We start from the raw sequence: 13,036 nt of genomic DNA, 5'->3' as shown, positions 1-13,036 counted from the left end.
TTAGCTTTACAGATATTTTGTTTTTATTTCAGTGACACAGTGATGGCTGTTCTTCCATGGCAAACCTAAATGTCTCCATAGTAAAACTAATCTTGCTTGTCTCTCTAACAGTAATCTGGGCCATTCTTTTCCTCCCCTTTCCTCTCTATTTCCTTCTTCATCACATGTATGTTGAGCCTGCCTAAAGGTGGCTTTTATATCAGGCTCCCAGGTTGTCAAGACAACATTCATACATTCCTAAGATAAGCCAAATAGCTACCTTGACAGATCTGACAGATGAATCATTATGAGAGGCAGTTGGAAAAAATCATTTTCTCTGATGCTTTTTTCTAGTGTCCATTTTCCTTTTCTTAATAAAAAAATCTTTAAACATTTCTAAAAATACAATGCATAGTTCATAAGAAATATAATTAGAAGTTGGCTGAAAAGTTACATTTTTTTTTTTAGAAAAAAGTATGGAGAAGCTAGTGAAGAATTTGGTTACACATAATTAATCTGCAATCAAATAACTCTCTCCCTAGAGAAAATCTGGGTTACAGTTGCTAATCAAATTAAAGAAACTTATATAATTTTAATATTTATAAGCATAAGTTAATATATAAATAAAATGCTTTTAATATATAGACCAAGTAAATTAGTGTTAAAATTTTTAACCTAATAATTTGATATACAAAATCAAGAAGAAAACCATGCTAAGTATGCACAAATAAAAATCTTGTTTTTTAATTGGATGGGAAAGCATGATAACCTATCAAAACCCAATACAGGTTTTTAGAAGCCAGATCAAATTCCATCACTATTATGAAAGCTTCCTTTTATGTATTTCCCAATTACAAGTAAAAATAATTTGTAGCATGAATTTTTTAAAATTTTGAGTGCCAAAATCTCTCCCTTCCTCCACACCCCTTTTTCCTGAGACAGCAAGCCATTAGTTATAGAATATACATATGAAATCTTGCAAAACAAACCAAAAATACAAGAAAAATAAAGTAAAAATCTATGCTTCTATTTGCATTCAGATTCTCTGGAGGTAGATAGCATTTTTCATCATAAGTCTTTGAGAATTGTCTAAGATCATTATATTGCTGAGAGTAAGCTAAGTCATTCACAACTGATCATCATACAATATTGCTACTACTATATACCATGTTCTTTTACTTCTATTCATTTTACATCAGTTCATATATGTCTTTACAGATCTCCTGATTGTCATTTCTTATAGCACAATAGTATTCCACCACAATCATCTACCACAATTATTATTTCACCTATTCTTCATTTGATAGGCATCCTCTCAATTTCCAATTATTTATCACCATTAAAAGTGCTGCTATAAAATTTTTTTGTAAATATAGGTCATTTTCATTTGATCTTTTTAGTTTACAGACCTATTATCAGTATTACTGGGTCAAAGTGTAAGCATAGTTCTAAAGCCCTTTGATGTTATTTCCAAATTGCTCTCCAGAATGGCTGAATCAGTTCATGACTTCACCAATAATATATCAGTGTCCCAATTTTACCAACTTTCCTCTAACATTTGTCATCTCCCTTTTCAGTCATATTAGACAATCTGCTAGGTGTGAAATGGTGCCTGAGTTGTTTAATGTGCCTTTCTCTAATCAATAGTTATATACAGCATTTTTTCATGACTAAAAATAGCTTCAATTTCTTCTGAAAACTGGGATTTGATTCCATTCTCTAAATTTTTGAGAAATGAGGTCTTTATCAGAGAAACTTGCAGTAATTCTTTTTTACAAGTTTTCTGCTTTCCTTTTAATCTTGGCTTCATTGCATTTGGCTATGCAAAACCCTTTTAATTTAAGATAATCAAAACTATCCATGTTTAGTCCCAATTTTTTCCTTTCCTCATAGATATGACAAGTAAGATGCTATATGTTTCCCTAATTTGCTTATGGTATCATCCTTTATGTCTAAATCATGCACCCATTTTGACCTTATCTTGGCATATAGTAAGACACTCACCTTGTTTCTGCCAAAGTTCTATCCAGGTTTCCTAGCAATTTTGGTCAAATCGTCTAAGTTCTTGTTCCTAAAGCTTGGATTTTTGGGCTTCTCAAACACTTGATTACTATAATCACTTACTACTGTGTATTGCATACTTACTTTATTCCATTGATCCACCATTCTATTAACTGGTAACAGATTGTTTTGATGATTACCACTTCGTAATATAGTTTGAGGATCTGATACTAACAGGCAGTCTTCCTTCATCTTTTTTTAATTGATTTCCTTTGTTATTCTTGACCTTTTATTTGTTCTGATGAATTTCATTACTATTTTTCTAGCTTTATGAATTTTTTTCAGTACTTTGATTGACATGACACTGAATAAGTGAATTAATTTAGGCAGAATGGTCATTTTTAATCATAATGGCTCAGCCATTCCATGGGCATTTATTTTTCCAATTGTTTAGATCTGGGTTTGTTTTTTTGTGTGTGAAATGTTGAAATATTTTGTAATCGTGTTCATGTAGTTCCTGGGCTTGTTTTGGCATGTAGACTCCCAATTATTTTATATTGTCTACAGTTGTTTTAGAAATTTCCTTTTTCTTCCTGCTGGATTGTTGATATATATGATGAGGCTTTATGTGGATTTATTTTATAACCTGGAACTTTGCTGTAGTTATTACAACTAGTTTTTTACTTAATTCTCGAAGTCTACCATCATATCATCTACAAAGAATAATAGTTTAGTTTCTTCATTGTCTGTTCTAATTCCTTTAATTTCTTTTTCTTCTCTTACTGCTATAGCTAGTATTTTTATAGTGGTAATAATGGGCATCTCTGCATCACTCCTGATCTTTTGGGAAAGTTTCTTATTTATTCCCATTAGAGATACTACTTACTGATTACTTTAGACAGAAATTACTTATCATTTAAGGAAAGCTCCATTTATTCTTATACTTTCCAGTATTTTTTTAATAGGAATGAATGGTGTATTTTGTCAAAAGCTTTTTCCTGCATCTATTGGGATAATTATATGATATTTGGTGTTTTTGTATCAATCTGGTCAATTATGCCGATAGTTCTTCTAATATTGAAACAGCTCTGAATTCTTGGTAAATCCCATCTGGACACAGTGTATGATCTTTGTGATACATGGCTATAATTCTTGTTCATATTTTATTTAAAATTTGCATTATTTTAGGGAAATAGGTCTATAGTTTTCTTTGTTTTTCTGGTTTAAGTATCAGCATTACATTTGTGTCACAAAAGTAATCCAGTAGGACTCCTTTGTCTATGTTTCAAAGTTTTTTTATATAATATTAAAATTAATAGTTCTTTCTTAAGGGGAAGCTAGGTGGCATTGTGGATAAAGAACAGTCCCTGGAGTCAGGAAGACCTGAATTCAACTCCAGTTTCAGACACTTATTAGCTATGTGATCTTAGGCAAGTCATTTAACACCAATTGTTTCTTAAAAAAAAAAAAAGTTGGTATAATTCATTTCTGAATCTATCTGATCCTAGAGATTTCTTTCGTAAGGAGCTCAACCAATTTCTTTGTATAAAAGGTTATTTAAATATTCTCATCTCTTTTTTAAATCTGGGCAATTTACATTTTTAGAAATATTCATCCATTTCACTTAGATTGTTAGTTTTATAGACTCCTAACTACCCTAATAACAAAGATATTGCTACAAAAAGTTACAAGTATCATTTTCCCACCCTTACTGATTCCCTTATAACTTCTCTTTCATATATGTACCTTTTTTGTTTCTCTTGAGTCTTGTACCTGAAAATCAAAGTTTTTATTCAGCTTTGATCAGGAATGCTTTAAAGTTTCCAATGCCACTGAATATCTATTTTTTCTCCTTGAAGAAAAAATGGGTAAATGATTCTTGATTGAAATCCAAGCTCTTTTGTCCTCTGGAATATCATATTCCAAGTCTTTTGATCCTTTAATGTAGAAGCCACTAAAGTTTGTATTACCCTGACTATGGTTCCATGATAATTGAAATGATTCTTTCTGGCTATTTGTAATATTTTCATCCTTGATCTGGGAGCTCTAGAATAATATTTCTATGAATGTTTATTTTGAAATATCTTGGGGTGGCTAAGTGGTGCAGTGGATAGAACACAGGCCCTGGAGTCAGGAGGACCTGAGTTCAAATGTGACCTCAGACACTTAATAATTACCTAGTTGTGTGACCTTGGGCAAGCCACTTAGCCCCAATGCCTTGCAAAAAAATAAAAAAAGAGATTTCTTCAAGTTGTGATTGGTAGATACTTTTAGTTTTTATTTTATCTTTTGATTCTAGGATATCTGGGTAGTTTTTTAAAATATTATGTCTAGGCTCTTTTTTGATCATGATTTCAGGTAGTCCAATAATTCTTAAATTAACCCCCTTGGTGCTAATTTCAAGCTAATTTTTTTTAGATGGATAATTTCACAATTTAATTTTTAATTTAATTTAATTTTGTAATGGGATATTTCATGCTTTCTTTTATCTTTCCTTTTTTTTTGACTTTGTTTTGTTTCCTGATGTCTCATGGAATCATTAGCTTCCACCTGCCCAATTCTAATTTTTAAGGCACTGTTTTCTTCAGTGAGCTTTGTACCTCTTTTTTCCATTTGGTCAATTTTACTTTTTAAATTCTGCATCATTTTCACTTCTTTTTCCAATGTTTCCTCTACCTGTCTTATTTGATTTTTGAAATCCTTTTTTGAGTCATTCCAAAAATTATTTTTTTGGGCCTCTGACCAATTCATATTATTCTTTGAAGTTTTACATGTAGTTGTTTTGACTTCAGTCTTCTCCTAGGTTTGAGTCTTGATCTTCCCTGTGATAACAATAACTTTATTTGTTCAGGTTCTTTTTTTGTTGTTGCTCATTTTTCCAGTCTATTTCTTGATTTACAACTTTATGGTAAAGTTGGGCACTACTTCTAGGGTAAAGGGAGCACTGTTCCTAAGCTTTAGGCTTTTTCTGCTATTTTCAGATCTTGCTGAGGAGGGAAGGAAGGGGTTGTAGGTTTTTGGCTCTTCCAAGGTGGTATGATCCAAGGAGAGGATGTAGTCACTGCTTTTCTGGTCTGTGAATGACCAAAAGTACTCCTCCCTGCCCTGGAAGCAGGATCCCTGCTGTCACCAACACTAGTGTTCATATTCCTCCTTGTTCTAAGACTACAACTGAGACCTAAATGGGTAATGAAACAGTCATGTACTCAGTAAAAGCAAAGGGTCCCCTGTAATCTTCTTCTATCAGTTGTCACACTCATTTACTATTTATGGCTTGAGAGCCCCAAAACTGCTGCTGCCTTCAAGGTACCTTACCTTTGGGATCTGCTGCCAGAGTCTAAGAACAAGCAGTCTGTGCTAGACTCCAGGTTTGACCATCCTACTGAGACAGACCTATTTTGCCAACCTTCTAAGTTGTCCTGGGCTAGAAATTGTTTTACACTAGCCTTTTTTGAATCACTTCAGAATTCGATTTGAATTGTTATTTTAAAGTTGTTTGTAGGGGGTCTGGGGAAAATTCAAGTGAATCCCTGCCTTTACTTTGCCATCTTGTTTCCACCTCATGAAATCTTCCTTTCTTCTGAATACCTGACAACCTACTATATTTTCTTTTGATAATTAATCATCTTTTAATATTTTCATTTTATCCTCGCAATCACCTGTTAAGGTCCTTAAGGGCAGGTATTACATCTTACTTTTATATTAGGACACAGTAATTTGCAAATGGTATTTTGGGAATATTATTTTGGGGGAATATTTTGGGAATATTATTTTTTCTAAAACAGTACTCTAATTTGATATTGTGAATGTTTACATGTTATATGAAATTATGCCCACATTTAATCTTTAATCAATAAGTGTTGAATGCCTGTTCATGAAAATTGAATTGTTTAGTCATATATTCAGCTGTCAGTGCTAAAAGTAATATTTAAGTATAAATTTTTTTAACTTTTATATCATGAAATTATAAATTAAAAGTTATTTGTGCTCACTGATTTCCCTTATTGTAATTCCAGCTGTAAGAAGACTATCTTATTCATCTTTGTATCCTTAACAAGTACCTAGTGGGGTCTTTTACAAAGTAAGACTTCAGTAAACACTAGCTAAATTGAAGCAAAAATTAATAAGGGAGTTATTCGGTTTAATATAACTTACATTCATAAAGTAATTTGAGGCTTACAAAGCACTTTCTCGACAACAACCTTGTGAGATAGGTAGTATGAAGTATTATTGTACTTATTTAATAGAAAACTGAATAAACATGGAGTGGTAGTAACTTGTCCAAGGGTCACATAGTAAACTGTAGATCTGGATCTCAAGTCTATCATCTCACAGTCTGGAAGTAAGATCCTATGGTAACAATATATTGCTTGGGAGACAAATTAAAGGAAGTCAGGACATTTGGTGTGTGACCTTAGGCAACTGTATCATTTTTAACACACTAAAATTCCTAAAATAAAGTACAAAGTATTTTTAATATGGTTCTCTTCTACTTTTAAATTTGGGATATCTTCAAGAAGGTTAAAAATTTATCTAAATATATTTTTAACAAGAACAGTTAGATATTCTAATTCAAAATATGCAGAATGAAGATAAAACAAAGGTCAAATTAAGAGTGTGAAATATCACTTGTATGCAATAAAGAGTTGAAGGTATTCAACTTCATTTATAAAAAATGATATTTAACTATATTTAAATTATAATTCATAAATACTGATGTAGCTAGTCTAATTCTAAGATACTGAATATTGAATTTTAAAAAACCCAACTTCAATGAACTTCTAGTTAAAAAATGCAAGGTTTACCTTTGTTGTAGGAAGCATGTTCAGACAATCCAGTATGAATAAAACTAATGCTTGCATCAGCATCATGAATTGATTAAATTGCCATGTCAGACTAAAGAGGAAAGTAGATATGAATACTGCAAGAAGAGTCAGCCTCTGGAAATAGAAAATTTTTAATATTATTTATATGTCTACAGTGACAAAAGCTTATATATATATATATATGTATGTAGATATAGATATTCTGATGAAATATGTGTGTGTGTGTGTGTAAACTTCTGCTTTAAATTTCCTAATGTGGCCCTCTACATTAAAAACACTCTCATACAGTATGTCTCCTGGGCAAAATCTGAAGAACAATGAATAGATTGACCTTTTGAGGGTTGTACACAAAACTTGTGGGTTTATTATCACTGCTCAGGGATAGATTATAAGTATACTATATTTCTAGAAATGATTATGGAAACATTTTATATACACCAGAGGAAATGAGCTCAAATTAAGAAGACCTAAACTAACTCAAGTTAAATAAAAAGGACAGGAATAAGAATAATTTGTTTGCATTAAGGCTCTCTGATCATTTGTCAGCTATTGATAATAGCTGAATAACCTTAAAAATAAAAAATTTTTAAAAAGGATACTATAAACTTACTTCACAAAGAGGCTGTAAGTGTGGTCTGAGCAAATACGTAATTGCTGCTATCTGAACTGCGAAGAATGGCAATGCCCAGTTCTCTCTCAAAGGAATGGTGAATTCCACTCTTGTGGTATCTATTCTGCACAAAACAGAAATTTCCAGAAAAAGCAGTAAAAGAAGGTTCCTTTTCTTAAAGCTTTTGCTAAAATTATAAATTACAAGAATTATTCTCCTATTCAAATGGGTACAAATAGATTAAACATAATTGGCTCTACATTTTATTTTATCTCATTTTGTGTCTATTTATTGTAGGAAACATTTAAGCACTTCTACTTAAATGGATTATGACTTAATTGTTTTGGATAATCTCTCCACTAATGCAAATTGTAACCTAGTCAGGTCTCTCCATTTTGACTGATTTTGGTCCTATAAATCCCCCAATGAGGCTCTACCAATGTGGTAGCTTTCTCTAGCCTAAGGGTTCTTAATCTGGGATCCTTAATCTGTAGTCCCTTGATAGATTTCAGGTGCCCAATGGATGTGGATGGGAAAAAAATATTTCTTTACTTTCAATAACCCTAGATTTTCTTTGTAATCCTATATATTTTATGTATTTAAAAATGTTTATCTGAGATGGTATCCAAAGACCTTATCAGGCTAACCAAAGGTTCAAGACACAAAAAAGATTAAAAACCCCTTCTAGAGGCCTTTTAATATTTTGTGGGGACAAGTGAAGCCTGGGATTTACCTATTATTCCTTGAATTCATTACATAATTGTTTATCTTGTTTTCTAATAGTATGTATCCTGTATGATATCTTTTATGCCATTTTTACATATAAAATATGCCATTTTTACATATCATTAATGACAATATACATCAGCAACTTATGCTCATCACAAATGCATTTCTCTGCTTAGGGTCATTCACAGTTTTCATTCTTTGGAGATCATGGTAATCCATGTCTTCTAGCCACATGGTATCATCAAAATAAAACTATTATTGAAAAGATGGATTTGTGCATCATCGAACAGTTTGGGATTACTGAAAGCATCACATAATTCCTCAATATACAATTAATTGTATATTTGTCTGTCGTATTTGTGCAAGATATATACATGGAAAATATTACTTAACAGATGGTCCATCAAACTCATACTTCAATCCATAAAGAATTCTTTATTCATTTAGTTTTCCCTGTGTACATTGTTAGGCTAATCTCTTTTGAGTGGCCTGACTGAGGAGACCTTGTAGCATTCTGAGACACTGTTATCAACACAATGCTAATAGCAATCAGGAACATCTGGAGGATCTGGCCATCTATATGGAATCCCTGCTCTATCTGGATTCCTCTATGACAATGCTTACCTTTGGTAAGCATTCATCATCCTTTTTTTATCCCTTCTTTGATACTGAAAATCAGAAGATCCCTGAACAGGTTGTCTCTGTAGTTGCATCTATCAAGAAATTTCTTATAAGTTATCATTACCAAAATTTAAATACTCTTCATTGCAACTATATAAGTCATTAAATAATTTTATTCAGCTAAAAACATTATTCTTGCTATAGCTAGAGTTCCTTTTATAAGAATATTACTCTATTGAGATTAAATTATGTTGCTTTATATCTAGCAATATATTTCAATTCTTTTGAAAAAAGCAAATATATAGAATTTTGCATATATACTATTTTGAAAGACTATTATTTTCAAAGTTTTATCTTTCTAACATTATGTTGCCTCTATCTAGTGAATTATATTTTAAAAATTATTTCACTCCAAATGAACAAAAAGTGCTTATTAAGTGCATACTGTATACTATCCCATTTAAGCTTCAAAAGAATCCCTAAGATAGGAAATTCACAAATGAACAATTAAAGCCCAGAGAAGAGAGGATCCTTGCTGAAGATCACCTGAGAAGTTAATGATAGGGGCAGCTAGGTGGCGCAGTGGATAGAGCACTGGCACTGGAGTCAAGAGGAATTGAGTTCAAATTTGGTCTCAGACACTTAAATGACTAACTCTATGACCTAGCAAGTTACTTCATTCCATTGCCTTGCAAAAAAAAAAAAAGTTAATGATAAATGTGAGATTAAAAATCTGCCTCCTCTTAATCCTAATCCATTGACAATCATTTTATGAGTACCTACTATCACATCATAATGGGAATATAAAGATAAAAATTAAGTAACTGTCACTCTTGAGGAGTAGGTAAATACAAAATAAAAATAAAATAAAATAAAATAAAATAAAAATAATTTGGGAGTGGGTACTTGCAGCTGAGGCCTCAGGAAAATTTCATGTTGAAGGTAGTACTTGAGTTGAGTTTTGAAGAAAAGAAGGAATTCTATGGAGCACAGCCTGTTCAAAATCATAGATATGGGAGATGGGCATTGTACGTGAATTCTTGCTAGAATTTCACTTTGGTTGGTCCACAAAATATGGAGAAGCGAATAATATGTAATAATGGATGGAAAGAAGATACTGGGAGACAAGGCAATGAAGGATCAAAGAAGTATCTATTTGATCCAAGAAGTACAGAATTACTTAAATTTTTTGAGTATGGAAATGACATGTTCAGACTTTCCTAACTAGGTGATTGATTCAGCAAAATAGTAGATTTCCTAGAATCACTTTTTTTAGCTATATGGAGGACTTATGAGAAAGGGGGACGACAAAGCAGAAAGACCAATTAGAAAGCTATTATAGTAATACAGGTAGGAAGTGATTAAGACCTAAAATAAAGGCCATGTGTCCAAATTGGATTTTTTCATTTTAATAAATCAGAAAAAAATTCTGAAAGGACAATAAAACTCTTCAGAAAAATAACAAATAAGCTATTATTTGTTGCACAGAAAATATTCTTTTCTCTATAAATAATAATAGTTGACAATTATATAGCACATTAAGATTTATAATAGGGTTTATAAGTTTAAAATTCTCAGCAACAATCAGGTAGAAACTACAAGCATTAGTACTTTCATTTTAAAAATTAGGAAATTGAGACTCAAAACTTGCCTAAGGATCAAAGTTATTAAGTGTTAGGTGTAGGATTTGAATCCAAGTCTTCCTTACTCCAAATCTGTCCACCATATTAAAAATAATCTTTATTCTTTCCATCAGGGAAAGAAAATAAGTATCTATATCTAAAGAAATATCAATCCAACTCACCTATTTATAACATACCACAAAGCTGCTAACAGCCCTGACAACCATGTTCCACTAAGAAGCCAGCTGGTTACATAAAGAGCTGTGACATACATTGCTTGGAGTCCAAATAAAGTGTAGATATAAAAATAAACAGGCTCTAAATATGTCTGAAAGACAGAAATATAGCATCAGAAGTTTTTTGGTAACTCTTAATTCTTTTTGTCATCATAAATTTATAAAAAATAGTAAATAAGAGATTTTTTTAGGGCAGGAGTCCAATATTAACTCAGAGTTCTGAGCCAATTGTTCTCCTTTATATCCAAGAAAGTGGTGTAGCAATGCTTTTTTCCTGCCAGCAAGGGGCAAAGAACAGCCCAATGAGGTCCTCTGCATTATTTTGTAGTCCAAATGATTTTGAATGAACTTATCCCGATTCTCTCTCATTTTCCTGAGAACAGCAGGTAACTTGTTTCAAAATATTTTGTTTCAATACTTTATGAATTGACACTCCTGAGTCCTGACACTGATATAAATGGAGTTGTTTTCTTATTTAGAGATAAATAAGAAATTATACTAACTTTTAAAGTGAATAGCCTTTAATCTATATTTATAATATTGCATGACTTACAGTTGTATATATATGTAAATATGAAAAATGCATGATTACATATTAACAAAAGACAAAGACCATAATGGAAGTGAAAAAATTTAAGCTGATTTATAGATATCTGCTGCAGATTTAATGAACATCATAGGAGTTACAATTCAAAACAGTAAACTGTCACATTCATGTGATGATATTAATTAAATGATCCAAAAGAAAAGCAAAGTGTACCTGTATAGGTAGAATTCTATATAAAATGCTGAGAAAAACCTCCTGGTAAATATTCATTCGTTCAAGGATGTTAATTGTTCTCATTGACTCAGTTTTATTATCATGCATCAATCCATGGAAACCTATAGTTAATATTTAAAAATTAGAAAAAAATTAACATTTTCAATTGTAATCATTCTTAAAAATATTACAGGTATAAATGAAATGATTTTTACAAAATTACATCAAAAGTATGAGACTTATTAAATAATTTACTTTCTTTCACATAAAACAAGTTTCTCAAAATTTTAAAGTAGAAACAGAATAATATAATAGAAAGAACACTAAATTATGATTAAGATTTGGGTTCTACTCACTGTCCTACTGTTTATTGGACAGGTGACTAGCCAGGATAGATTAATGTTACTTAATCTTCTTAAGCTTTAGTTTTCTCAGTGTTGAAAAAAAATTATATAAGGCCAGCTGCTTCATAGGATTGTTATGAAGATTAAATGAGATAATCTTTGTGAAAGTGCTTTGAAAATTATCAAGTTCTATGCAAACATAAAGGATATATTGGGTTGATATTTTGTCACTGAAGTCTCTGAAAGGAAAGAACAGGTTCATACAACTACAATTGGGGAAAGCTTATACAATGATGTGGTAAATAGGATGAGGAGGGTTCTTTTCCATGCAGGTATAGTATAATTAATATGAAAAAGACTAATATCTTGACTTGAAGTTTGCAGGACTTTCTTTTACCGTACGTAGTGGCTTATACTTCAATGGATCTATAACATCATTAAAGTGGATACAATACTAGTCCATGCAGGTGACAATCCATCCCTATTGCCTCATCTTGTGATCCACATTATTCACATAATTTCTCCCAAAAGAACCTCTTTACTTCCCACTAACATTTAACAACTCTCCCTCAACCATCTTCACCAAGCAAGCTCTCCTCCTTAAAGGGTTTTTTTTTTTTTTGCAAGGCAATGGGGTTAAGTGGCTTGCCCAAGGCCACACAGCTAGGTAATATTAAGTGTCTGAGACCAGATTTGAACCCAGGTACTCCTGACTCCTGTCTGAGGTCACATTTGAACTCCTGACTCCAGGGCAGGTGCTTTATCCACTGCACACCGAGCCGCCCCTCCTTAAAGGTTTAACATCCAATCCAGATCCTAAGAGCGTTAATCTATAGATCCCCCAAGACATTCTTCCTTTCTCAGTGAGTTCAGCATTAGGCTCACAGTAACTTTTTCCTACCCATTTCCTGCCCTCATACTAAGAAACTTCAGGGATACTGATATCCCACAAATATCCTGGTTTCCAATTTCAAAGTTATTCCATTCCTATGACCTGGTGATCTACTCCAACTTAGCCAAATTCAGAGAGGTCTTTTAAAAGCTGATTTGTTAGATTATCTGATACAGATTTGGTGAACAAAATAGGAGTTACAATTGACCTTGTTTTCACCTACAAGTATTTCTTTTGCATATTCAAGAACTCTGAAATTCCTTTATCTAATCATAGTTTATCATTCCATCTTTCCCTATGTCTTATTTTTTTCACTCCTATCAGTTCTCAGTTTTTTCCCCATGCCATCAAATCTATATTGACTATACTATCCTCCCCAATTTTGATCTCTTGGTGAACTATCTTACATTATCCTA

General features: G+C 32.0%; 1 protein-coding gene across 4 annotated transcripts in view; it reads right to left on the bottom strand.

The window, feature by feature from the left end:
• DPY19L3 (dpy-19 like C-mannosyltransferase 3) overlaps positions 1-13,036 on the bottom strand; it is a 99,586-nt gene that overhangs the window by 49,323 nt on the left and 37,227 nt on the right. For all 4 annotated transcript variants that reach the window (XM_074211472.1, XM_074211468.1, XM_074211470.1 and 1 more), the window contains 4 exons: positions 11,385-11,506; positions 10,571-10,716; positions 7,417-7,540; positions 6,786-6,920 (listed from right to left, as the gene is read on the bottom strand). In XM_074211472.1, the coding sequence (XP_074067573.1) occupies positions 6,786-6,920; positions 7,417-7,540; positions 10,571-10,716; positions 11,385-11,506 (527 nt within the window). The remainder of the gene's footprint in view (positions 1-6,785; positions 6,921-7,416; positions 7,541-10,570; positions 10,717-11,384; positions 11,507-13,036) is intronic.

Source organism: Macrotis lagotis, chromosome 1, assembly GCF_037893015.1.
Source record: "Macrotis lagotis isolate mMagLag1 chromosome 1, bilby.v1.9.chrom.fasta, whole genome shotgun sequence".
Classification (NCBI taxonomy): Eukaryota; Metazoa; Chordata; class Mammalia; order Peramelemorphia; family Peramelidae; genus Macrotis; species Macrotis lagotis.
This window is presented reverse-complemented; position numbering and strand designations above follow the sequence as displayed.